This window comes from Heterodontus francisci, chromosome 43 (genome assembly GCF_036365525.1).
Source record: "Heterodontus francisci isolate sHetFra1 chromosome 43, sHetFra1.hap1, whole genome shotgun sequence".
NCBI lineage: Eukaryota > Metazoa > Chordata > Chondrichthyes > Heterodontiformes > Heterodontidae > Heterodontus > Heterodontus francisci.
The window spans coordinates 9,717,616-9,743,622 of record NC_090413.1 but is presented as its reverse complement, the minus strand read 5'-3'; the positions used below and the strand labels follow the sequence as shown (position 1 = coordinate 9,743,622).

Here is a 26,007-nt window from a genome sequence, read left to right as displayed (position 1 = left end):
AATATGTTCAATTGCTGTAAATGTAAACCTGTAATTGGCATGACAATTGTGAAATGGAAGGGTTATGAAGAAGCTCATGATAGTATTGAATGAAACTGATCTCCCTTGCAATGTTTGTATTTTTTGGTGCTGTTTGAAACTGTTTGGCAATGTAATTTTTACAGATTTTTATGAATAAAGTATATTTTGGAAAAAAAAAAATTGGGCAGCCCCGAATGCGTCGCACCTGCGGCTAATCTGGCCATGCAGAGCACAGTGCTGCAGTTGGCTGCCACAAGGACTACAAGCGGGAAGGTGACCAGCCAAAGGACTGCAAGCAGAGTAAGTGCTGCAATCTGTGAGATGGGCAGGCCACCTCTACAGGACCTGCCCAAAATGCTGCCTCAGTTAGACACAGGTGGCAAGAATCAAGGAGAGGCAGAAGGAAGGAATGGCGAACTTGGCTGCTGCAAAGGAGACTAGCAGACCTTCTTCCACCAAGCCCTCCAGTGAGGAAATCTTGACAAAGAAGGACAAGGAGAAGAAGAGGGTGCTGCAGCAAGCTGCCAAACATCAACTCTATGCCCTGAGACCTTCCTCAGCAGACAGAATCAATGGAAGGGGAGCCAGCACAGAGACAACCGGATGAGTGGCAAGTGGTTTAGAGGAAAACCGCCATGAAGGCAGCTCCAAAAAGGGAACAGACCACCATCCAAACCAGTGGCAAGAGAAGGCTCATGTCTGAAATGGACAACAGCGGCTACTCCTCATCGGATGAAGGAGGGCAGGAAAGACGACACCAGCAAAAGAAGCGGCCGAATGTAAAAGGAGCTGGAGAAGGCCCCCATCTCCGAACACTGGAAGCAGCGAAGGGCCCAGCGCATTTCAACCCCAAAGTGGCAAAGGCAGCGAGAGGCCAGACACACCCCAGCTCCAGGAAACTGGGAGCAGTCCTTGATGAGGAACTGAGGAAGAGGGGGAAAAGACAGCACCAGCAGTCCAAACCTTCCTGCTTACACGCACCCGCCCCCCAACAAATGTCACCCCAATGGAACAACATGCCCATGAGTGACCAGGACAGTTTTTTAAGTCCAGTGCAAAGGTGTTCAAATGCTATGGGTTTGCAGGAATGTACCCAAGGGCTGGGACTAGCACAGCCATCTGGAGTGGTAAGCAACGTACAGTTTTAATGGGTTTAAAGATTGCTTCCATTAATGTGCATAGCATTAAGTCCACTACGCGATGCATTTAAATCTTGGGGTACCTCGCCAAGGTCAAGGCCGACCTGCTGTTTCTGCAGGAGTGCAACACACCGCACCTCAGCACCTACTGGAAATGGTCATAATGGTGGTCCCACAGGCCATCAATCTGGCCGGGAGAAAACTATTCCCGTTCCCTCTGGCCTGGATATTCTACTGCACGGAGGCAACTTCACCATCTCCAAATTTAAGGAGATGGTGGGCAGTTGCCTGCTTGTAGCAGACACAAGAGACCAAAACGCTCCGCTCCAATTAATCAACATGTATGCCCCTGCTGTAAACAGTGAGTGGCTAACTGTCCTGTAGCAGCTCCCACTGCTGCTGGCGATATCCAGGCTGGTCATTCTAGCCAGTGATTTCAAATGCATCATCGATGTGGCTGGATGATCCGGCAGACCCGACAGTCAAATGGACATCACGTCCAGACTCCTGAGAGAAACAGTAAAAGAAGCCAAGCTGCACAACGTCTTCAGTAACCCTGTAGATGGAGCGCAGCGTAGTCACTGTTGTAATAGGGGAAGCTGGCTGCCAATTTGCACACAGAAAGGCTCCACTTTAGATAATCTGTTTTTTATGATGTTTGTGGGATGAATAATGGACAGAACACTGGGAGAACTTCAACCTTGTCGAAGCCAGATGAGGCCGTCTGTTCCAGAATTGGCTTCCTGTTTGCGTCTCGAATGTTCATGGTCAGATCCACCAACGTCAAGCCGATGTTCTTCTCTGATCACTGCCTCCTATTGGCTGATTGTCACTTACAGGAAGACCAGAGGATTGGCAGGAGGACCTGGAAGCTGAATGTGAAATTGTTGATCCCAGAAAATATTGAGGCACTCATAAGGGATTACCAAAGTTAGAGAACTGTGAAACCCCTCTTTAGTCCCCGACATTCTGGTAGAAAGAAATCAAGGCGATCAAAAGGTTCTTCATCTTCAAAAGGGTACAAAGATTAGGGGGCACTGATTGGAGGTTTTGGGCAAGAGATGCAGGGGGATGTGAGGAAAAAACTTTTTATGCAGTCAGTGATAATGACCTTGAAGTTGTTTGTTGCCCAAGAGGGTGGTGGAAGCAGAGACGATGAATGATTTCAAAAGGAAATTGGATGGGCACTTGAGGGAAATAAACTTACAGGGCTATGGGGATAGAACAGGGAAATGGGACTGGCTGGATTTCTCTACAGAGAGTAGGCATGAACTTGATGGGTCAAATGTCCTCCTTCTGTGCTGTAATGACTATGACCTGTGTCACTCAATTCTTTTTATCCAACTTTGCATTTACTAGTAATAAATTGCATTTCCCATTTTACCCACTTGGACATTAAAGATGGTAGCACAAATAAATGAGACCCTTGGTTATGTATGTCGAGGCTCAGATTAAATAAGCAGGAGGTAACATTAAACTTGTACACGATTTTAGTTAGGCCAGAGTTGGAGTGTTACATATGGTTTGTGGCTCCCATTATACGAAGCATACAAGAGCAATGGAAAAGTGCAGTGCCAGTTCACCGGCTGTTCCCAGGGATAAGGGGATTATAGTTGTGGAGATATGAGAGGTTATGGCATTTTTATTGGACCTGAGAGCGAACAAAGACTTGCATTTATATAGTGCCTTTCACCACCTCAGGATGCCCCAAAGGGCTTTGCAGCCAATTAAGTACTTTTGAATTGTAGTCACTGTGGGAAGCTGGCTGCCAATTTGCACACAGAAAGGCTCCACTTTATGTGGTCATGACTAGATAATCTGTTTTTTATGTCTGTGGGATGAATAATGGACAGAACACTGGGAGAACTTCCCTGCTCTTCTTCGAAATAGTTCCATGGAATCTTTGACGTTGGCCTGAAAGGGCAGACAGGGCCTCGGTTTAATGCTTCATCTGAAAGACGGCACCTACGACACTCTCTCAATGCAACACTGAAGTGTCAACCTGCATTTTGTGCACAAGGAGCGGGACCTGAACCCACAATCTTTTGACTCAGAGCCAGAAACCATTGTTGAAGCACTGTCCGATTAAAAGGGAATTAGACAATAGCGCGTGAAAGAGGAACATTTAATGCTATGGAGAGTGTGGAGAAACACACCCCTGCAGCCTTGGTAGGCCGAATGGCCTATTGCTTCTGTACTAGAACATTCTAGGATTTTAGATCACAGGAACTACTGCTTTATAATAGCACCAGAGGAGGATTGTCAAACAGCACCGTCCCCTTCTGAGGATCGACAGAATTTTACGGCACAGAATGAGACTTTTAGCCAATCTTGCCAGTGCTGGCCTTGATCTGACCAGTCACATTCCATCTACAATCCCGTTCAACTGCTCCACCGCCCTTTCGTTCCCACTACCATTTTCCTCTGAGAGAATCAAGCCATTTCGTATCGCTACCATTCTTCATGAGATTTCTGTCATCTCTAACCAGTCCTGCCCCTTTGAACAATCCTTTGTGTTCAGAAAATCCTTCAGTATTTGCTTTTGTCTTCCTGTCAGTCTTTCTTCTGTTATGCTTCCCCTTCATTTTTCTGTACCATAACTTTCTTTTCTTTCACATTCGCCAGGCATTCACCTCCCTCATCATAATGTTCCAGTACTGACCAGCAAACAGCACTGGGAGTAATCCCTTCTCTTCAATCTATCTTCTAGTTTATGAACCTCAATTCCTGTGTTACTGCTTTCAACATGAACAGAACTTCTGGTGGCTCCCCTTGCTCTCCAAAACCATTTCCATTCGCTGTGTTATATCTGGGGAACAGCACACCTTTTGGGACTCTTGCTTGCAGCTTGGTCTAATTTCTCCCCCAGTCACTACTGTCTTCTGCACATTCGAGCCAGGGGGCTCTGCCACTGCTAGTGGATGCCATCTCGAGCTGCTGCCACTGTCACAGGTACTCACCCTTCGGCCAATAAAGAACTCTCAGGAGATTCCTGTACTTTCCCCTTCCAACCCCACTGTCGAGCACCCACCCCACTCACTCACTAAACCCTGCTTGTGGAGTCAGTACCCCCTGCAGTCTTTCCATGCTTTGTGTTTAAGCTTTTGCGACTCGGGTCCTCACCAAGCCTGGTTTTCTGAACAGTTGCCAGCATTTCACCATTTATTGGTGTTGGGTTAATGCCTGGACATTGCCTGGGTTCCATCTGTCCCTATTTAAAACACAGACTGTGCTTTCAGTGCCCCATGAGCCCTTCCTGACTATAGCCTGGCCCCAAATCTCCATCTGTTCCTTGAGATACACATCATCCTATTAGTCTTCAGTGCCTTTAACAGGCTGAATTTCTTCTCAACTATTCAAAATCCTCTGAGAGGTTTGCTGCGCTAAATAATTGAAGAGCATGTCAACACTCAAGGAAAATCTCAAACAAATTCTATTGCTTTCCTTCCACCTGCAGTTACTATTTTGTTATTTACTGTTCCACTGCCTCTAACTTATTTACTGTTTGAATTCTGAACAAATTGTACTCAACAGCATGCATCACATTCACCTGCAGGCACCCTTACATTACCCAGTTAATATTTTCTTTCCCTTGTTGACTTCGTACAGATTGTTCTGCTTCCCTAGCTCCATTCCATTCACATGCATTGAATTATAGAAATCACAGCACAGATGAAACCATTGGGCCCATCTCTTCTGTGCTGGCTCTTCAATTGGAGCTGTCTACTCTAATCCCACTGCTCTGCTCTTTCATCATATCCTTTTATATGCCCACTTTTCAACTACTGATCCAACTCCCTTTAAATGATGTTAAAATCTCAACAGACCCCTGTGGTAAAGTACTCCCTGTTCTGATAATGCTCGGATTGAAAACATCCTTCTAACAGCCCCCTTTTGTTGTCTCGTGATGATCCTCATTCTGTGTCCCTCACAATTGTTCCTTCGTTTGCTCTTGTTACTCCATATACTTGCCTGGCACGTTAAGAGTTTTGAAATTTTCCATATTTGCTCAACTAAATCAACTTCTCAGTAACATGTCCCATCTAATACCTTAGCTTCTTCCTCAGCTCGGATGGTAGCATGTAAGTTTTGTACTCTGGGCATTCTGACACATAACTAACTACAGAATGTTGTGTAAAGAGGGGTTTAACCCTTAGCCTGGGGAAGTAAGCTTGTTATCAGTGGTACATCACAATAACTGACTTATCTGCAGATGGCAATGCTGAAGGAATTGATCTGCTTGCTTGCAAGTTTGATAAAAGATTAGTATTTTGCACTAATGCCTCGCGTCTCGATGCTTGTCGGCATAACAGAGGAAGTTAAACCCTGATTGAAACTGTTAACTGATCAGCAACCTTGATATACTGACTGCGAAATATCATGCATCACGCACATCGGAGGTTAGATGACACATCATTCATGGAGTAACTCTGAAGAATTATGAAAAAATTGATTTTATCTTGAAAAAAAATGAACCTTTATTTTTAAAAAGTGAATGGCCCAAAATGGCCACCAAAGAGGTGGTGATAATAAAACCCATCTCACACCGATCATTAAAACATTCCAGAGTTGAATGTCTTTTTCTAAAACAAAGGAGGTGTGAAGTAGCCATGACCTGGGCCATTATGCGGTCACCATGGGGACGGAACCAGAGTGTCTCCGAACAGGAGGTGAGAAGTGACAGTTTTACCTTTGGCAAAAAGCCAGAGAGAGAGAGCGAGAGAAGGAAAGAGAGAAGGAAAGAGAGAAGGAAAGAGAGAAGGAAAGAGAGAAGGAAAGAGAGAAGGAAAGAGAGAAGGAAAGAGAGAAGGAAAGAGAGAAGGAAAGAGAGAAGGAAAGAGAGAAGGAAAGAGAGAAGGAAAGAGAGAGAGCGTGAGGGAGAGCGAGAGAGACTGACCCAGAAGGTGAAGCTACTTGTAACTGCTGGCATTCCAGAAAACCAGAAAGCACATGCCCTGCTGGAAAAAATCTGACATCTACATCATACAGCACAGAGAGAGCTACAAGTGACCCACCATCTTCAACAGAATCAGGAGAGAAACCTAAAATCATCACAGGCCTGCAAATCTCTATAACTTGAGTCTCAAGAGAATTAAACAGGTTCATCATAACCCTTCTCCCCCTGCCAAAATCCATCTACTTCATTCCCTTGAGTTCCGAAGAAGGGTCACTGACCCAAAATGTTAACTCTGCTTCTCTTTTCACAGATGCTGCCAGACCTGCTGAGTGGTTCCAGCATTTCTTGTTTTTATTTCAGATTTCCAGCATCTGTAGTATTTTTCTTTTATTCATTCCCTTCTCTGTCTGCTTCTTGTTTGTGCGTGTGTGCACGAGCGAATGAATGAGGTGGCGACAATTTCGGGATAAGGGGCATTGATCAATAAACAATTCACTTGTTTTTTTTAAACCTACAAGAAAACCTGTCATTGTCTGATTATTTGAAAAATAAAACACAAAGGGATTAAACTCTTCATACAAATACACTTGCTGCGGTCAGGGTCGGAGTTGAACAATGGGAATCACCCACAGCACACCATGTGGCCCTAACACTTGTTTTTTTGAAGAATGTTGTCAATTAAAATTGTGAAGCGTGAGAGTGACTGATTTTTGTTGGGTAAGGGTATAAAGGAAAATAGAACTAAGGTGGGTATGATTTAATTGAACGTGGAAAAGGTCTGAAAGACTCAATGGCTCCCTCCTGTTTCTAAAGTCTCAATCCTTCACTGATGCTTAAAGTTGTCCGACTGTGAAGTGTATCCATCCCACAATTAACAATATCTGCAGATGAGAAATTTTGTAAACGTGGCAACTGTGTCTTTCACTTACCTCTTGAAAAACAGATTCCTGATTCCATTCAGTGGTCAGGTCGTGCATTGTATGTTCCTGGTCTTCTGGCTCCTCAATCTCATCTTGGTCCTCATCCCTCACTGCATCCATCACATCATCCTCATATTCAGTCAGATAGTCTGACTCTTCTGTTATCATCAGAAAAAGAAAACACAGAACACTTCAGTGACAAGTTCCCTGAACCCCTCACACTATCAACAAGATGGCACCTCTCCAACAGGGTCTTAGGACACAGGTGGAAACAGACTAACAGACTGGATACCACCTCCCTCTCAGTTTAGAAAAGATAAGCTCCATAGAATTTTTAGCATTGAAACAGGCAATTCATCCTATGCTGCACACAGACTTCCTCCCACTCTATTAACTTCATCCATCTTATCCTTCTATCCCTTTATCTCTCAACTGCTTATCCAAATTCCCCTTAAATGTATCTATGCCATTCACCTAAGCCAATCCGTTTGTAGTGAGTTCCCCATTCTAATCACACTTTGGGTAAAGAACATTCTCCTGAATTCCTTACGTGGATTTATTACTGACTTATCCTATATTTATGACCCCTAATTTTAGTCTCTCCCAAAGCAGAAAAAAATCTTCTCTAAGTTTACCCTATCACATTCTTTCACAATTTTAAAAGCCTTGATCGGGTAACCCCCTCAACCTTCTCTTTTCTGTAAGAATAATCTCCCAGTTCTGATATCAACTCAAACTCTTTTTTATACTTCTGCATCTTTTTGTAATCTGGTGTTTTGATGAAATCATTGCCAGAAAGTCGACATCCAAATGCTGACTGCCTTCTACTTGCCCTTGTTATGCATTTTCTTTAAAGTTTCGATGAGGTTGCTCTTTAAGTGAACTGAAACCGAGAAGGTCCCTGCAAAACATGGCACTGGCAGATACCATAATTAGGCCAGACAAACACTAAGTGTTACGAAGAAATAAATTAAGAATAAGCACTGGGCACCACTCTTAAATTCAAGTGTGGAGGAGTTACAGGATCTGTTAGTCACTCCACTCACTCACATCCAGTTCTTTTATGACACTACAACAGAAATGGCTTCATCGACAGCATGAGACTCAGCCAACATGGCTGAGCAACGAGATTCAAAACCAGTTCATCTTCAGACACACAATCTGTGCGCAGACTGCAGTTTGTTTGGAACTTGTAAACAGGCACTGTGGCAGGGTTAGGGTTGTCAACCCTCCAGGATTGGCCTGGAGTCTCTGGGAATTAAAGATCAATTTCCATGGCACTATCTTGAGCAAACCTGACAGAGAAAAATCATTGAGGAATTCATAGAAACGGAATTTCCCCCCCCACTTGCTTTGAACATTTCATTTACTTGCATAAATATTGGAGATGGTGGAACAAGGGCTATTTGGATGATTCTTGATAGTCAGCGAATGAAGGGTCTCCTTCCTTTGCACTTGAGAATGGACTAGTTGGGCCACCAATGGTGGGGGCGGGACCTTTGGAGACTGGAGGCCACGTGTAAAACTTGTAGGAATACGTCTAACCAGAACTGACAATCCTACTGCAGGGATTAGGGCACGGATTCAGTCTAGCTATTGAGTACTACCAAACTGACATGCTTACAAAGAGTCCTGGTTTGCAAATCAGAAACCTCCAACAAAAAGTGAGCTATAAACCTAATGTATTCTGGAATATTGAACCGTCTTCATACAGCACTGGCAGGCAGAGTGGAACTGGACCCAGTGCAAGCACAGAGCACCTAAACTGGACCCACTGCGAGCACAGAGCATCCAAACTGCAATTAGAGCAAGCAGAGAGCACCCAAACTGCACCCAGAGCACCCAAACTGCACCCACTGCAAGCACAGAGCACCCAAGCTGCACCCAGAGCAAGCACAGAGCACCCAAACTGCACCCAGAGCACCAAGCACCCAAAAAGCATCCACGGCAAGCAGAGAGCTAACGCAAATGGGGGAAATGCTGGCAAAGCCACAAATACTGTCCATCGCCAAGGTGTTGGGGGGGGCAGCCAGAGGGTGAAGAGTCAATCACATGGTGTGGGACTGGAGTCACGTGTAGGCCAGAGTATGTGGAGTAGCAGGTTACCTTCCCGAGGGGCTGGAGTGATCCAGTAGACTATTATGAAGATCTGGCAGTTTTCACAGTCATTGTGATTTCTGGTGCCAGCCTACAGATCACCAGAGCTTGGCCCAGTGGGATCTGACCTCATGGTTGCTAGTCTGGTATTATAACCACCACAGTCCTGTACCCAGAGCACAAAGCACTGAAACCCACAGCACAGCCAACAAATCTCAGTCTCACCATCCAGATGCTCCTGAGAGTATGGAGCCATTCAGCTAGTAACATGGGTTAAAGGCACCATTACTGTACAGAGGACCCATGAACTGCAGAAAACACTGATAACTTACAGAGCCACCATGTAAAACTAAAGCACATGGGATTAGGGGTAGTGTATTGTGATGGATAGAAAATTGGTTGGCGGACAGGAAGCAAAGAGTAGGGATAAATGGGTCTTTTTCCGAATGGCAGGCAGTGACTAGTGGGATACCGCAGGGATCGGTGCTAGGACTCCAGCTATTCACAATATGCATTAATGATTTAGATGAGGGAACTAAATGTAATATCTCCAAATTTGCAGATGACACAAAACTGGATGGGAGGGTGAGTTGTGAGGAGGATGCAGAGGGGCTTCAGGGTGATTTGGACAAGTTGAGTGAGTGGGCAAATGCATGGCAGATGCAGTATAATGTGGATAAATATGAGGTTATCCACTTTGGTAGCAAAAACAGGAAGGCATATTATCTGAACGGCTATAAACTGAGAGAGGGGAATAAGCAGCGAGACCTGGGTGTTCTCATACACCAGTCGCTGAAGGTAAGCATGCAGGTGCAACAGGCGGTAAAAAAGGCAAATGGTATGTTGGCCTTCACAGCGAGAGGATTCGCGTACAGGAGCAGGGATGTCTTGCTGCAATTATACAGGGCCATGGTGAGGCCACACCTGGAATATTGTGTGCAGTTTTGGTCTTATCTGAGGAAGGATGTTCTTGCTATAGAGGGAGTGCAGCGAAGGTTTACCAGACTGATTCCTGGGATGGCGGGACTGACATATGAGGAGAGATGGAGTCGGTTAGGATTATATTTGCTGGAGTTCAGTAGAGTGAGGGGGGTTCTCATAGAAACCTATAAAATTCCTATATATATATATATATATAAATAAAACAGGACTTGACAGGGTAGATGCAGGAAGGATGTTCCCGATGGTGGTGGAGTCCAGAACCAGGGGTTATAGTCTAAGTATATGGGGTAAACCTTTCAGGACTGAGATGAGAAGAAATTACTTCACCCAGAGAGTGGTGAGCCTGTGGAATTCGCTACCACAGAAAGCAGTTGAGGCCAAAACATTGAATGTTTTCAAAAAGGAGTTAGATATAGCTCTTGGGTCTAAAGAGATCAAAGGATATGGGGCCATAGTCAGAACAGGTTACTGAGTTCGATGATCAGCCATGATCATAATGAATGACGGAGCAGGCTCGAAGGGCCAAATGGCCTACTCCTGCTCCTATTTTCTATGTTTCTTCTGTTTGCTGGCAGACAATTGAGGACGGGCTGAAAAGAAGGTTTATGCCGAAATTTTATGAAATGGGCCAGAATTGCCCTTGAAAATGGCAAGTTGTTGAAAGTCTGGTTTATTAATCAGTAATCCCATTATTTGTGAGCTTGTTCTTTTTAGTTCGTTTCCTGTTGAATTTTGAGAAGATTTAAAAAAAAACTCAAGAAGGTTCCGGAAAGTGGATAGCTTACCGTCTGCCACATTGTAGCTCTTTGGGGGCTCAATCCGAGACACAATCTCAGCGAGGTCAGTGAATGCAGCATTCGAGGACATAAAGGCCTGTAAGAGTGTATTGCAGTAAAGCTGCCTTAGTACAGTTTCAGACACTTGGCACACACCCACTGACAGAGTGCAACAACAACTTTGTAGACAGACAGAATGCATGGAATCCCTCGCCCTCCTTTACATTTGGAAATATCTAGATCATATTTGTAGAGTGTCTTAGTAACAGTAAAACATCTCAACGTGCTTCACAGGAGAGATATCAAACAAAATTTGACACCGAGTCATGTTAGGAGATATTAGGGCATTTGACAAAAAACTTGGTCAAAGAGGTAGGTTTTAAGGAGCATTTTAGAGGAGGAGGGAGAGGCAGAGAGGTTTAAGGGGGGAATTCCGAGCTCAGGGCCTTGAGAGCTGAAGGCACGGCTGCCAAAGGTGGAGTGATTAAAATTGGGAATGCTCAAGAGGCCATAATTGACAAAAGGCAGGCTGGTTCAGGCATTAGTTATTGTGATGAGAGCTACATAGATTATTCTTACAGGATGCAACCCACTTTTATGCAAGGAGGAAAACACATGGGCTCGACATATTCAGACAGACAGAGACACACACACACACCCGGAGAAACTCAGATACAAACTCAGACACAGAAACTCAGACATGCACACACTCAGAGATAGATAGAAGCACACACAAATAGATCTGGAAACTCAGACACACACACACTCAGGGTCAGGGACATACATATGCTTGGAGTATTGTTAGGACAAGGAAAGACCTCAGCAGGCTCCTGCCTCTACATAGATAGAGAGTCTGGGACAGGCCTTAATTTAAGTAGAGTTCTGGTCAAACAGGAACAGGCAGAGACAGGCGGAAACAATAAAATGCAAACAACAGACAAGAGGGGCTGTGGTCAGCTGAGTAAAGACCCAGGTTCTTGCCCCTCCTAGCAGCAGTGAACACTCAAACACAGTCCAATCCCCGCCATTTACAGTGGGCGAGATCTGCCCACTCTACTCAATGTCAATATAGCAGGCAGCACCTTGACAGCACCCTACTACTGCTCTACTGCTGCTTTTACTGCAAAAGAGGCACTTTAAAGAGGTGTTTACTTACAGGTAAGTATGAATGTCTGTGACCTAGTGAGCGAACACAGCTATTGCTGGACAAAATAAATATAGGGCTTAAGGAGTCAGAAAGTCAATGATGATGGCATTTCCCCTGCTCGAACTGACCGTCTGTTTTAAATGTGGGCCAGATCAAGTGCTAGGAACTGTACTCACATTCTTCTTCTTGATTTCGTAATTGTCGACTGGCTTCCTGTCCTTCAACATCTTGTTGATAATGTCTCCCTTGCTCCAGCTATTGAACACCACCTTCCCGAACTGGTATCCAACGTTCTGCAGGCAGTCAAGAAATGAGCTAAGGCAGAACAATACCAAGTGGCAAAACAATATGCAATCAACAAGGAAAAGAGGGGAGCAGGTTCCAGCCTCCGTGCGCAGGGGGGGGGGGGGTGGTGGTCGAATGCAGACCTCCCTAATTATGGGCGACATTCATCTCCTTCCATGCCAGTTCTGACTCAGGGTTTTATCCAGCTCCAAAGCGGACAACTCAAAGCAACAACGTGGCCTGTTCCAGCAGATGAATTTAACATTACAGTTCACTGATTGAAGCAGACAGCCATCCCCAAATGGTGCAGCATTCCAGGTAGTTGGTAATAACTGTGTAATTGGGTTTAAGTTAGACTCGAAGGTAAAAATAGGGACTTTTTTGGCCTCCGTTCGCCTTTATTCTACCCTCAGATTCTCAGCAACAACAGAAATTGAAAATCCAACAAACACAAGGGAAGCAAAGCAAGTGACTGCAAGGAAGCATTGTGTTCGATTATCACAGAATCATGCTGCAGAGAAGGAGGCTATTCGTCCAATGGTGTCTGTCCTGTCTCTTTGCAAGAGCCACCCAATTCGTCCCATTGCCCTGTGCATTCTCCATAGCCCTGCAAATTTATCAGAAACCACTTCTGCATTTCTCCCCCCATTCATGTTGGTGCCCTTGCAAAGCGCCTCTTCAAATCAGACCCAATAAAAGATACTCGCATATATATAGAACCCTTCACAACAATTAGATGTCCCAAAGCGCTCGACAGCCAAAGCAGTACTTTTGAAGTGTAGCCACTGTTATAATGGTGGAAATGCTGCAGCCAATTTACACACAGCAAGCTCCCACAAACAGCAGTGTGATAATGACCAAGATAATTTGTTTTAGAGATGTGAGTTGAGGGATAAATATTGGCCAGGCCACTGGAGAGAACTCCCCTGCTCTTCTTTGAAATAGCACCATGGGATCTTTTGCGTCCACCTGAGGGGACAGATGGGGGCTTCTGTTTAGCGTTTCATCTGAAGGACAGTGGGACCTTTGACAGTGCACCACTCTTTTAATACTGCACTGGAGTGTCAGCCCAGATTGTTCTGCTCAAGTCCTGGAATGGGACTCAAACCCACAAGCTTCTGATTCAGAGGTATGAGTGCTAACAACTTAGAAACATAGAAAATAGGAGCAGGAATAGGCCATTTGGCCCTTCGAGTCTGCTCCGCCATTCATGATCATGGCTGATCATCCAACTCAGTAGCCTGTTCCCACTTTCGCCCCATCCCTTTGATCCCTTTAAACCCAAGAGTGCTATCAACTGAGCCACAGCTGACACTATGACAATAGCCATTCTCTGTTCTCCTTTCAGCTATTTTCCCTTTACTTCTCCCATTCCTCCCCTCCCCCACCTTTCACTCACTTGCTGAGGGGGAAGCTTTCAGGGCTGTAATCTGAATGCCACAGTGTACATCTTCACTTCCCTACAGCTCAGTCAGATCAGCAACACTCTGTCACTGCTTGAAGTTAACAACAGTTTCCACTTTCATGAAGATAATCTTTAGTATAGTCCTCTCAACAATCTATATAAAACATGCTCCATAGATCAGCACAAAAACACTGTGAATGTATCACCACAAAGTTCATTATCTACAGCGCAATATTCAATTGCCTGGCCACCTCAATGCCTGGCAATCAAATCCACAAAACTCTTAAGCTGAACTGTTGATTGTAAAGGTTCACTGACACACAACTTTATATTTTAAAATATGGGCCCCAGAGTTTGCTAGTTGGAAGACTGTACAGTTTCAGTGAACATGACCCACTGCACTATTCCTGTGAGCATGGCCAAGTTCCAGTGAACATCACCACACTAATAACCATTTTCTGAAACCCAGCGGGCCTGATGTGAGGTTGCAGTGTGCCCTTCTAATGCATTAGATGTGGTTGTCTATGCTGTAACGGTCTGAACTAGGCATAAAAAAAAACATTGCAACTGTCTTCAGATTTGCTCATCCTTAAAACAAGGTGGAGAGCAGAGATAACAACAACTTGCATTTATCTAGCACCTTTAATTTAGTAAAATCCCAAGGATGAGCTTCATCAAACAAAATGTGACACCGAGCAACATAAGGAGATACTAAGCTTGGCCAAAGAGGTAGGTTTGAAGGAGCATCATAAAGGAGGACTGACAGGCAGAAAGTTGTAGGGAGGGAATTCCAGAGCTTACAGCCCAGGCAGCTGAAGGCACACGTCAATGATGAAAATCAGGGATGCGCAAGAGGCCAGTATTGGAAGAGCGCATAAATCCTGGCGGGTTGTACAGCTGGAGGAGGTTATAGAGATAGGAAGGGGTGAGAACATAGAGGGATTTGAAAACAAGGATGAGAATTTTATCAAGACGTTGCATAACTGGGAGCCAAATTAAGTCAGTGGGCACGGAAGTAATGGGTGAATAGGACTTGGTAGCAAAACTTTGGATGACCTCAAATATATGGAGGGCGGAAGATTGGAAGCCAGTCAGGAGTGCATTGGAAAAGTCAGGTCTAGAGGTAACAAAGGCACGGATGAGGGTTTCAGCAGCAGGGGCGGAGTCTGGTAATGTTACGAAGATAGAAATAGGCAGTCTTATTGATGATGTGGATATGTTGCCAGATCTCCTCAGGGTCAAATATGACACTAAGGTTGTGAACAGTCTGGTTCAGCCTGAATACAGTCCGGGTCTTGCTGCATGCAGACATTGTCTGCTTCATGATCTGAGGAATCTTGAATGGTACTGAACACTGCAATCATCAGCTAACATCCCTACTTCTGACTTTATGATGGAGAAAAGGTCATTGATGAAGCAGCTAAAGACTGGGTCTAGGACACTACCCATAGCAATGTCCTGAGGTTGAGATGATTGGCTTCCAACAACCACAATTATTTTCCTTTGTGTGAAGCATAACTCCAACTAATAGAGAGTTTTCCCTGATTCCCATTGATTTCAGTTTTACTACAGCTCTCCAATGCCACACTCAGTCAAATGTTGCCTTGATATCAACAGCAGCCACATTCACCTCACCTACAGTATTGGATGTTGGACAAGCAGTCTGATAGTTTAGAGACAGTGGAGGAGTTGAGAGATGTGTTGAAAAATGACAAGCCTTTATAAAACCCTAAAAAGACCTGTTAGAGTATTGTGTGCAATACTGGCTCCATACTATAGGAAGGCTTTGAGGCTGTAGAGGGCACATCTAGGATGCTGCTTGTTATGAGGAAATACAACTATGAAGAAAAATTTGAAAAGTTGGATCTTTTGTTTTGGTGGGTGAAGGGACAGAAGCAGCAGGTCTCAATCTTAGTGACGAAGAAGTCCATGAGCTCCTTGCACTGAGTCAAGGGTGGAGAGGGCTTTGCAGAAAAGATTCACGAGAATTGTTCCAGGGATGAGATTCTTCAGTTACGAGGGCAGTCTGGAAAGGCTGAGGTTGTTCTCCTTTGAGAAGGGTGAGAGGAGATTTGATAAAGGCTTTCAAGATCATGAGGAATCTAGACAGAGTAGATGGAGAGAAACCGTTTCCATTGGTGGAAGGGTCAGGAACCAGGGGACACCGATTTAAGGCGATTGGCAAAAGGAGCAACAGTGATATGAGGAAAAAGTTTTTTTTACACAGTGAGTGATTAGGATCTGGAATGCACTGCCTGAGAGTGATTCAATTGCAGCTTTCAAAAGGGAATTGGATAAGCGGCTGGAGAGAAAAAAAATTGCTGGGCTATGGGGAAAAGGTGGGGGAGTGTGACTGGCAGAGCTGTTCTTGCTGACAGACAGCACAGACATGACAGGCTGAGTGGCCTTTTGTGCTGTAACATTCTACAATTCTATCTTTGCTCTCCAGGATGATTCTGAAGTTGTGGGTGGTTTTGGCAGAGGAGCACGAGGCCAGATGGTGCCTGATGTGGTCCAGCCAGATCTGGAGATAGATTAGCTGAACCAGTTCTGCACCAAATACACTCAAGTCTGCAGCCCTTAGACAAAGGGAGTGATGATGGGGAGCATACCAGCTGGAATAACCAAGCGAGGAGAGAAGAACATCAAAGGTGAAGGTGTTTGAGCACATCAACAGCTGCAGGTGTTGTACTGAACGAAGCTATCGTATTTGCATATAGTACTGCTGCCCTGGGTTTTATTTTTGACTACTGGGGCTTGTTGTGCAGTACAGGTATGCCAAAAGTGAGACAAAAATGGAGATACTGGAGTTATTAGCTGCTGGGCTGGTTTGTGTTATAAAGATAGAGACTGCTTCCTTACAGCATTTATTTACATGGAAAATTATAAAGACAACACCAACAGTCTTTGCTGGAGCTGCTGATAAAATACAGCCAGTCAGTTCTAAACATGCATAAATGGGGGTCAATATAGTGAGCTGTCTACATTAGGGGATAATAGCGAGGGTTTCCTACAATACAACAGTGACTACATTTCAAAAAGTACATCAGTGGTTGTAAAGTGTTTTGGGATATTCTAAAGCCACAAAATGCACTGTATAAATTGCAAGTCTTTCTCTCTCTCTGCCTGCTCTGTCTGCGTAGAGTTGAGGTGACGACTATGGAGTGGGAGGCACTTTTATTCTGTTTCGGTGATTCTCAATGACTGGGTACGTCACAATGGATAAACAACACAAACCTTCTCTGGCCATGGCAGGTGGGTTCAGTACACATTGCAGAACTAACAGGAGCAATGTAACCATTGCGGAATTCAGGAGTGACAGTGAAAGCTGGTACATAACAATGTAAATACAGTCAAGTCAAGTTGCATTGGTTGTAAATTGCCTTGAGCTGGTCCTTACACTTAACCATTTCAGCTGTAACGTACCCTTGACCCAAAAGTTAAACAAGATTTTTACAATGCTGACAGATATATCTGAACAAAGGAAAAAAGGTTTGTGCAGAGGGAGAGGGAAGACAGGCACTGGGAGGTTGCCATGTTACGGCATAACTAAGTGTCCTCTAAAGGACTAGACATCATGAAAAGACGACACACTGGTCAATTCGGTGTCTGAAGTTATGGTTAACACACCCTTCAAACCAAGCTACTGAGAGATTCAAATGGGTAGAGTTTCAGGACTATGGAGAAAGAACAGGGGGAGTGGGATTAATTGGATAGCTCTTTCAAAGAGCCGGCACAGGCATGATGGGCTGAATGGCCTCCTTCCTACTGTATTATTCGCTCGTTCTCTGAAAACACAAGCCAAAAAATGCACACTTACGTAAATTTCATCAAACTTGCCAAAGTCCATGGTTTTGAACCTGTCAATAGGCAGGCGGATGTATTCACAGTACGTACTGCTCTTTACCAGCTCCAGCTGCCGAACGCAGGAGACGTAAGCCAGTCGCGACTGGATTTCTGCCATATCTGGCACCTAGAACGTATCAGATCAATGGTTACATGGAATCTTCAAACATCACCATACAAACTATGTACATCATTCTTAAAGGAGCCCGTTTCTAAACTGGAGGTCTGTTCTCTGTATGACATACACAGGGATATTTTCACTATCAATGAAATGATTTCTCTTCAACAAGACTTCAGCGAATGAGGTAACATGGTTATGGTGAGAGAGAAATGGAGAGAGCGAGTGAGAGAAAACCAGAGAACACAAAGGAAAGAGATGAGAGAACAAGACAGAGCATTAATCAGCACAGGGAAAGAGGATTGAGTACACATAGTTCTCCACATCCTTCCTATTGGGATTGTAATTTGAGCTATTACCATAAAAATTACATTTTTTGTTTACATTTGCTGTATTTGATCATTCATTCAGGAAATTTGGAATTCTCACCTTCTTTAATCAGCAACATTGAACACAGGTGGAAATTCCAGCATGTGAGCCAACTGCGAAACAGCCCCGACAACCAATTTTATCTGCAGCACCTGTGGAAGAGTCTGTCACTCTAGTATTGGCCTTTATAGCCACTCCAGGCGCTGCTCCACAAACCACTGAGCACCTCCAGGCGCTTACCCATTGTCTCCCGAGACAAGGAGGCCAAAGAAGAAAGAGGAGCCACGTAATAAGATCTTATTTGAAACTACCTGCAGGGTTAGGTCAAGATGAAGTTGGATGACCACCTGAGAGAAACAGACTTGCAGGGCTATGGGGATTGAGCTGGGGTATGGGACTGACAACATAGCTCCATGGAGTGCCGGTATGGAATCGATGGGCCGAATGACCTCCTTCTGTGCTGTAACTGACTATGACAGCAATTCATTCCCAGCCCTTGATTTGCCCACCTTTCCTTGGCCCATGTGGGGGGCATGGCCTCTGCACAGCCCACACAGGGAACGCATCTGATATGATGAAAAGCACCTTGCAGTATTTTGCTTTTGTTGATGAGATTGCAAGGTTCTTCGCTCCTCTTTACTTTCTTCTCTCTGGCAAAATAAACTAGTAACAAGCTTCACTTAGCTCTGAGGAATATTTTCCCAGCAATATGCAGCTGGATTGCAGATCCGGCCACAACCCAGATCCATGTGTCATAGCTTTGGCAAAATCAGTGAAAAACAAGAGTAGCTAATGACTGGAGTGACTGCGACGTATTTAAGTACTTGTCCCCAAGGTGGCCATTATCTTAAACCTCACAGTTCATAAATTCCTACTCAGTGATAATTAAAGTAACAATAAATCACATGGGTGCTCCTGTGATCAAATGTCCCATCCCGTGACATTACTCACATTTATACCTGTTCCAATGTAACTCAATACTGTACATGAGAGTGCATGCTTGTGAGAAAAGGGGGAGCTGCACACAGACTGAGACCAGAGAGAGAGATACACACAGGTGTGTGCCTGAGTGAGTGGGAGAAGGGGAGGGAAGGAGAGTAAAGAATGAAAGGTAGCAATAAAGGACAAATGAGGTGGCACCTAACATAATCCAGAAAGTATGCACAAACATTCTGGGAGCATTCATATCCCTACAGTAATGTACACTAGTCACAGATCTTGGCTCCACACAAAACAGAGGGCATGCGAAAGAATCCCTGGGGATGACAGGGCTGGGTTTAGGAATACCCCCCTCACATTCTATACCCACACATCACTGACATCAAGCTCTCAATATCGGTGTGAGCACAAATTTGTTACAGAGCAAAATCTCCCTACTGCACTGCCACAGCACTGAATGCAAGTATTACATGAGGAACAATAGGAAAATTCCAACCAAAAATGGCTTAATCTTAACCTCGATGATACATTTCCACTCTTGGGGATTAAGCAGTGTGTGGGACTGTCCATTAAATAATGGGAGTTGGGGAAGAGATTTGAATAGCCCTCACAGTGCAGATTGAATTGCTATCTGAGAGTAGGTGGCTGTAGATCAGCTGTGAGAAATGGAAACACTTTTCCAGCTCTCCTCTCACTGCACCAGCCAGTTGCCCCAACTCTTTTACAAAAGCTCACTGTGTAATGGACTGAAAAGCAGTCTTTTCTGCCAAGTTTCCTACTTTAACTTTCTCTGCCCACGGATTTAGGCGTTTCCAAAGCAACCACCATCCCGAAAGGCTGTCTCCATAGTTACAAAGCTCATTTTCATCCTTGCTTCCCACATCAATGGCAATGACCGTTTTGGCGCCCATATTTTTGGCGACGTCAGCTGCAATTATAACAAAAACAACTCATTTAATACTTGAGGTGAACAAGACATGAATATTGCACACTGCACAGTACACCAGCTGGCCCGAGAGTTGGAGCTCTCTGAAGACTATCTCCAGAGACAGTCTCCATTTGGTTAGTCCTCTGAGAATCACAGCACTGCTTTTGCACCATGTCCAAAAACGTTCCATTTGCATTACACTGTCAATGTACACAAGCTGCATTGCACTCCACTTACCGTAATCCACTTTAAATAAGATCATAAACAAATTAACTGGTAATCAAAGGAGTAACTTTATTGGTGTTTACAACAATTAAAACATTCTACCAACACACAAATTTAACATACATCCCTTTGTATAAACTTCTTCAAAGAATAATGAATTCCATATTGAATGACAGATGCTTGGGACGTTAGTACAAGGCAGTAATCTCATCCTGCACTTCAGAACATGCCAAATGTAACTCGACAATAGTTTGGACTAGTCAACTAATCCCAGATATGATGCAGGTGTGGGGTTGGGAGTGAAGGATATAATATCTTGGTTTATTTTGGTGGGAAATGGTAGAGTGACATGTGACAGTGTAGACGAAGAACCCAGTGAAAAACTAGCAATGCTTGTCAAGTGATGATCAACAATTGAACAGGAAATAAATCTGTGCAGCAAAGTGGGGAAAATAAAGCAACATGGCCAGAGTCGACCAATGTGGTCAGTGCTTTGTAACGTGGCCACTGCAAAGTGATGCTGCTAGTATGCAGTAATGTGGCCAGAGGTTAATAAAATGGCCACTGGATCGATTATGTGGTTAATGGAGTGAAACATGGTCATTGTGCAGCCATCTGACCAAAGTATAATAGCAGGTCCAATGTACAGTAGTGTGGCTCATATAAAAGTGATGCAAGAGATTATACAGTAACAGAACAGGTATATAACAGGATAGCTGAGTGATAGCAATCCAGTGAGTGGATAAACTGGTCATTCTATAATAGTATGCCCAATATGTAGCTGATATATAACAATGAGGAGAGGTACAGCAATGTGTCCTGTAGACAATAAATTGGTCAGCATATAGCCATGTGAATGGTATATAAAAATGTGACACTAACAATCGTTTAGGTCAGAGTATATCATACACACATACAATATTAAATATTGGCAGGGAACAGTAAAGTTGACAGGGTCCAAGAGTGTGACAGTGGAACAACACATTTAACAGCATGACACTGTATAATGATGTGTGTTACAATACAGTCAATAACATATTAAAGAGAAGAAAAGGTTAAAGGTTTGGGTCTGACCCATAACCTACTGGGTACGGTAATGTGGTTGTCATAGTACTAGACAAGCAAGCCAGAGGTAGGAAGTATGGAAGCATGTGAGTATTGTTGAATCAAGTGCCAGAAAGTTTGCCATCTTCTGAAACCAAGGTTGTATTACTGACTTGAAAACGTATTCTTACTGGTGTAAACATCAACAATGTTTTACCGTTTTTAAAATTACTGTTCAATATAATTTAGTAATGTGTGGGTTTCTCTACCCTATAATATATTTTCACTATTGCATTGATAGCAGCATTATATAATGCAAATTCACTTACAGCCAGGTTTCAAATATATTGTGATTAGTTTTGGGAAGTGGAACTGTATGGACAGAGTTGCACAATGCAGAGGTAGGATGTGTGTTCATGCCCAACATTTGGATGAGTTCCTGATTCCACAGAATACTAACACCCCACCACCTCCCCCAATCTCCAGCTAGTGGTTGACCCAAAAACAACACTGCGAGATGCCCACTCACCTTTAAGGCTGTGATCATTATGTAGCTCTGAGAGCTCGAAGGAGTAAAACTTGACCCAAAGGTGATAATAGGGCAGATGGTTTGGTCAAAGAGGTAGGTTTTAAGGAGTGCCAAACATGGAGAGAGGTACAGGCAGAGGGGCTTGGGGTGGAATTTGAGAGCTTAAAATAGAAAAATGACTTGCATTTATATAGCACCCTCATGACCACTGGACATCTCAAAGCACTTTACAGCCAATGAAGTACTTCCTTTTGAAGTGTAGATACTGTTGTAATGCAGGAAACATGGCAGACAATTTGCACACAGTAAGCTCCCACAAACAGCAATGTGATAATGACCAGATAATCTGTTTTTGTGATGTTGATTGAGGGATAAATATTGGCCAGGACGCCGGGGGAGAACTCCACTGATTTTCTTCAAAATAGTGCCATGAGATCTTTTACATCCACCTGAGCAAGCAGATGGGGCCTTGGTTTAACATCTCATCTGAAAGACCGCATCTCAAGACAGTACAGTGCTCTCTCACTACTGCACTGGAGTGCCAGCCTCGATTTTTGTGCTCAAGTCCTGGAGTGGGACTTGAACCCAGAACCCAGAAGTGAGTGCGCTACCAAATGAGCCACAGCTGACACTTAAGGCCTTGACTGCAGCCACCAATGGGGCAGCAATCAAAATTGGCAATGACCAAAGGGTCAGAAGTAAATGAGGGTAAATACCTTGGAGGGTTGTGGCTCTGGAGGAGATTACAGAGATAGGGAGAGTGAGGCCATAAAGGCCAAACAAGGATGAGAATTTTAAAATCAAAGCTTAACCAGGAACCAATGCAGGTCTGCGAGCACAGGGGTGATGGGAGAATGGGACCTGGTGCGAGTAAGGGCATGGACATGGGTAGCAGAGTTTTGGATGACCTCATGTTTACGGAGGGTAGAAAGTGGGAGGTGGGACAGGGTGTGTTGGAAGTCTAGAGGTAAAGGCACAGATTAAGATTTCAGCAGCAGATGAGCTGAGGCAGGTGTGAAGTCAGGCAACGTCATGGAGACAGAAATAGGCAGTCTGAGTGATGGTGCAGATATATGGTCAGAAGTTCACTGCGGGGTGAAATAGGACATCAAGGTTGTGAACAGACTGGTTTAGTCTCAGAGTGTTGCTGGGGAGAGGGATCGAGTTGGTAGCTAGGGAACAAAGTTTGTAGTGGGGACTTATTTAATTGGAGAAAATTTCTGCTCATCCAATAGTGGACGTCAGGCAAGCAATCTGAATTTAGCAACAGTAGAGGAATCATGAGAGGTGGTGGTGAGATAGAGTTGGGTGTCGTCAGCATACATGTGAAAACTACTGCCGTGTTTTCGGATGATGTCTGACGGGCAGCATGTAGTTGAGAAATTGGAGGGGGTCAAGGATAGATCCTTGGAGGAAACACAAGAGGTAACGATCCAGGAGCAGAAAAAGAAGCAACTGCAGTTGATTCTCTGGCCAGATAGATAGAAATAGAACCAGGCAAGTGCAGACCCACCCCGCTGGATGACAGAGAGGTGTCGGACAGGGGCAGTGCGGAGGTGGGCGGGCGCGGAGAGGGGATACTTTACAGTTACACAGGATTCCGTTTGTAACTTTGGTAAGAGCTGTTTAGGCACTGTGGTGGCAGTGGTGGAAACCTGATTGGAGGAATTCAAACATGGAGTTCAGGAGAGACAAAAACAGATTTGGGAAGCAACAACATATCAAAGTACTTTGGAGAGGAAAGGGAGGTAGGAGATGGTGTGGTAGCTTGCAAGGACAGTGGGCTCAATGGTTAGTTTTCTGATGAGGGGTTATAATGGCAGATTTAAAGGAGAAAAGGACGGTACCTGAAGAGAGAACACTTAACAGTATCAGCTGACACAGGGACCAGGAAGGAAAGTTGGGTGATCAGCAATTTAGTGGGACGAGGGCTGAGGGAGCAGGAAGTGGATCTCATGGACAAGATGAACTCAGAGGCCAAGAGGGGAAACAGGAGAGAAACTGGAGAAAGAAGCAAGTTCAGGGCTAGGGCAGGAAGGAACTTAAGAAGTTTGGCCCGGTAGGCTAGGGGAAAGGAGGAAAGCAGCAGCAGCAGCTGATTAGATGGTCTCAATGTTATTCCTTGAGCTCCTCGCATTTATTGTTGGAAGTGAGGGTGGAGGAGACAGGGTAGAGGCACTTAGGAAGATGGCTTGCAGTGCAGAACAGAAGTCAGGGTTATCTTTTCACTCCAGGATGATCCTGGAATAGTGAGCAGTTTTAGCAGACGACAGCAAGACCTGATACTGCTTTATGTGACCTAGCCAAATCTCACGGTGAATGGCTAAACTAGCTGTCTGCCATGTCTGTTCAAGTCTGCATCCCTTGGACTTAAGGCAGCAGAAATGAGGGACATACCAGGTTGAGTGAGTAATAGTTTTATTGGGGACCTTATAGGTGGAGATGAGGGTGTGGCTGAGCAAATCAGTAGCTGCAGGTATGTCATGACAAACAGAAGGCCAAAGGCTATACAGTTGGGATTTTGAAAGTGTAGTTGTAAGTGAATGAGGGGATAGATTTTTCCGGGGGTGGATACAGCAGGAGGTAGGGTTGGGGGATGGAAGGGGGATGTGGGTGGAGAGTGAAATGATCAGAGATGGCCTGATCTCTGATTGATATGATGGGAATAGCGAGGCCTCATGCAAGGACCAGGTCAAGGGGGAGGCCGGTTTGGGGAGTATATACTGAGGGCGAGTTTAAGGGAGGATAAGAGGGCAGTGAAATCCGAGGAGAGAGAGCATGATGAGTTGAGCTGGAGGTTGAAATCACTGAGGATGAAAAGTTGTTTGATGCAGAGGCTGAGGGAGGAAAACAGCAAAGATATTGCGGTGAACATTTTTTTTAAAGTCATACTTGGGTGGGCAGATTTTAAATGAAAGGTGAGGGGGTGGAACAAGGTGAGATGTTCAAAGGAGAGAAAACGCCAGAAAGGAGTACAGAGTCAGGTCAAAACGTGATTTGGTGAAAACAGCCAAATCACCACTGCGATGGGCTTAGTGGGACAAATAGTGGAAGGTATAGCCAGGCTGCGAGGCTTCATTTAGGGGGAAGGAAGGTATCATCACCCATCAGCCAGGTTTCTGTCAAGGCCATGATGTCGATGCAGTCAAATAAAATAAGTTCATGGATGACGAGGGCCTTGTTCATGTGAATGGACAGTCTGGAGGAAAGTGTGGAGAGGGGCAGTGAGAGCTGATCCACTGGCAGTGTCTACAGCAACAACAGTGGGAGGGTCAGTTGAATTGAAAAGAGATTGGCAAGATTAGATCCAGCAGATATACTAGGCGGGAGGTTCGGCGACACAGGAGGATGGGGCAACTGGGGTTGTTGCTCATACTGAGCCAGGTCGAGTGCCTTGGTGAGTCCTTTGCAGGATACCAGGAGAGGCACAGAGGGAAGCTGTGGGCTTATCAAAGAGGGCATCAAGTCTGGAATGGCAGCAAGAGAGCAGGAAGGTCGAGGAGGGGTAGGGAATTGGGAGCACAGAGTACCTCAAAGGGGAGAAGTGAAAGTAGGCATGACAATAGAAGAGGGATAAAGAGAAAGGTAGTTTTCAAAGAGGAGAAAAAAAGTGCAGTGATGGGCTTGGGTCTGGAGCTGCAGCCAAAATATACAGGCGACTGGACACAGGAAAAACTCAAGTTACATCGGCCATGTTACGTAGTGATTATTAGGATACATAAAACCCGGATAGTAAACGGAAAATGGATAGGAGGCAATCCATCATTACCATCATTAATCAGCTCAGTTGCAGCTACATTCCCCAACCACACCTGCTTCCCCCCACTCCCCGGCAAACTCTCCACCCCTGTATGTGCACCTCTGTCAGTTGACACTAAGGGGAGGCATTTTACAGCATTCCCTCCAGTGGATCACAATTATATTAGTGCATTTGAGGCATTAATTTTGCCGAATTCATTCTAATAATTGATCCTTCTATTATAATAAGTTTGATAAAGTGAGAGGATAAACGACACTGGGCATTAGTTTGCCGTGAATCTCCTGCCTCAGTGAAGTGGGTGGATTGTTCCATCCCATTTCGGCACCTGGCTTACTTTTCACCAGGTTCATTTGTGACAAATTGTCTCGTGCGCATCAGCACCTGGCTTTAACTGGAACTGTGAATTCCACAAAGCGACCAGACAAGATTTGATTTTGGACAGGTCAAATAAGGAGAGCTGATCAGCTGCAGTGGGCAGACACTTCATTTTGTGACAGCAACTATTTAAAAGAACTTTTTTTTTTTTAAAAAGTGAGGAATACCGAGTCCCTTAACTCAACATATTTTGCTTATGAGCTTTTTTAGGTCTCACCTTTCACCTCTGTGTTCCTAATGTCACA

At 44.6% G+C, this 26,007-nt stretch overlaps 1 protein-coding gene across 1 annotated transcript in view; it reads right to left on the bottom strand.

The window, feature by feature from the left end:
- The window catches only part of LOC137355641 (patatin-like phospholipase domain-containing protein 6), a 168,013-nt gene that overhangs the window by 7,777 nt on the left and 134,229 nt on the right, over positions 1 to 26,007 (bottom strand). The window contains 5 exon segments of the mRNA XM_068021016.1: positions 6,987 to 7,135; positions 10,802 to 10,889; positions 12,116 to 12,232; positions 17,450 to 17,602; positions 19,681 to 19,829. Of these exon segments, the coding sequence (XP_067877117.1) occupies positions 6,987 to 7,135; positions 10,802 to 10,889; positions 12,116 to 12,232; positions 17,450 to 17,602; positions 19,681 to 19,829 (656 nt within the window).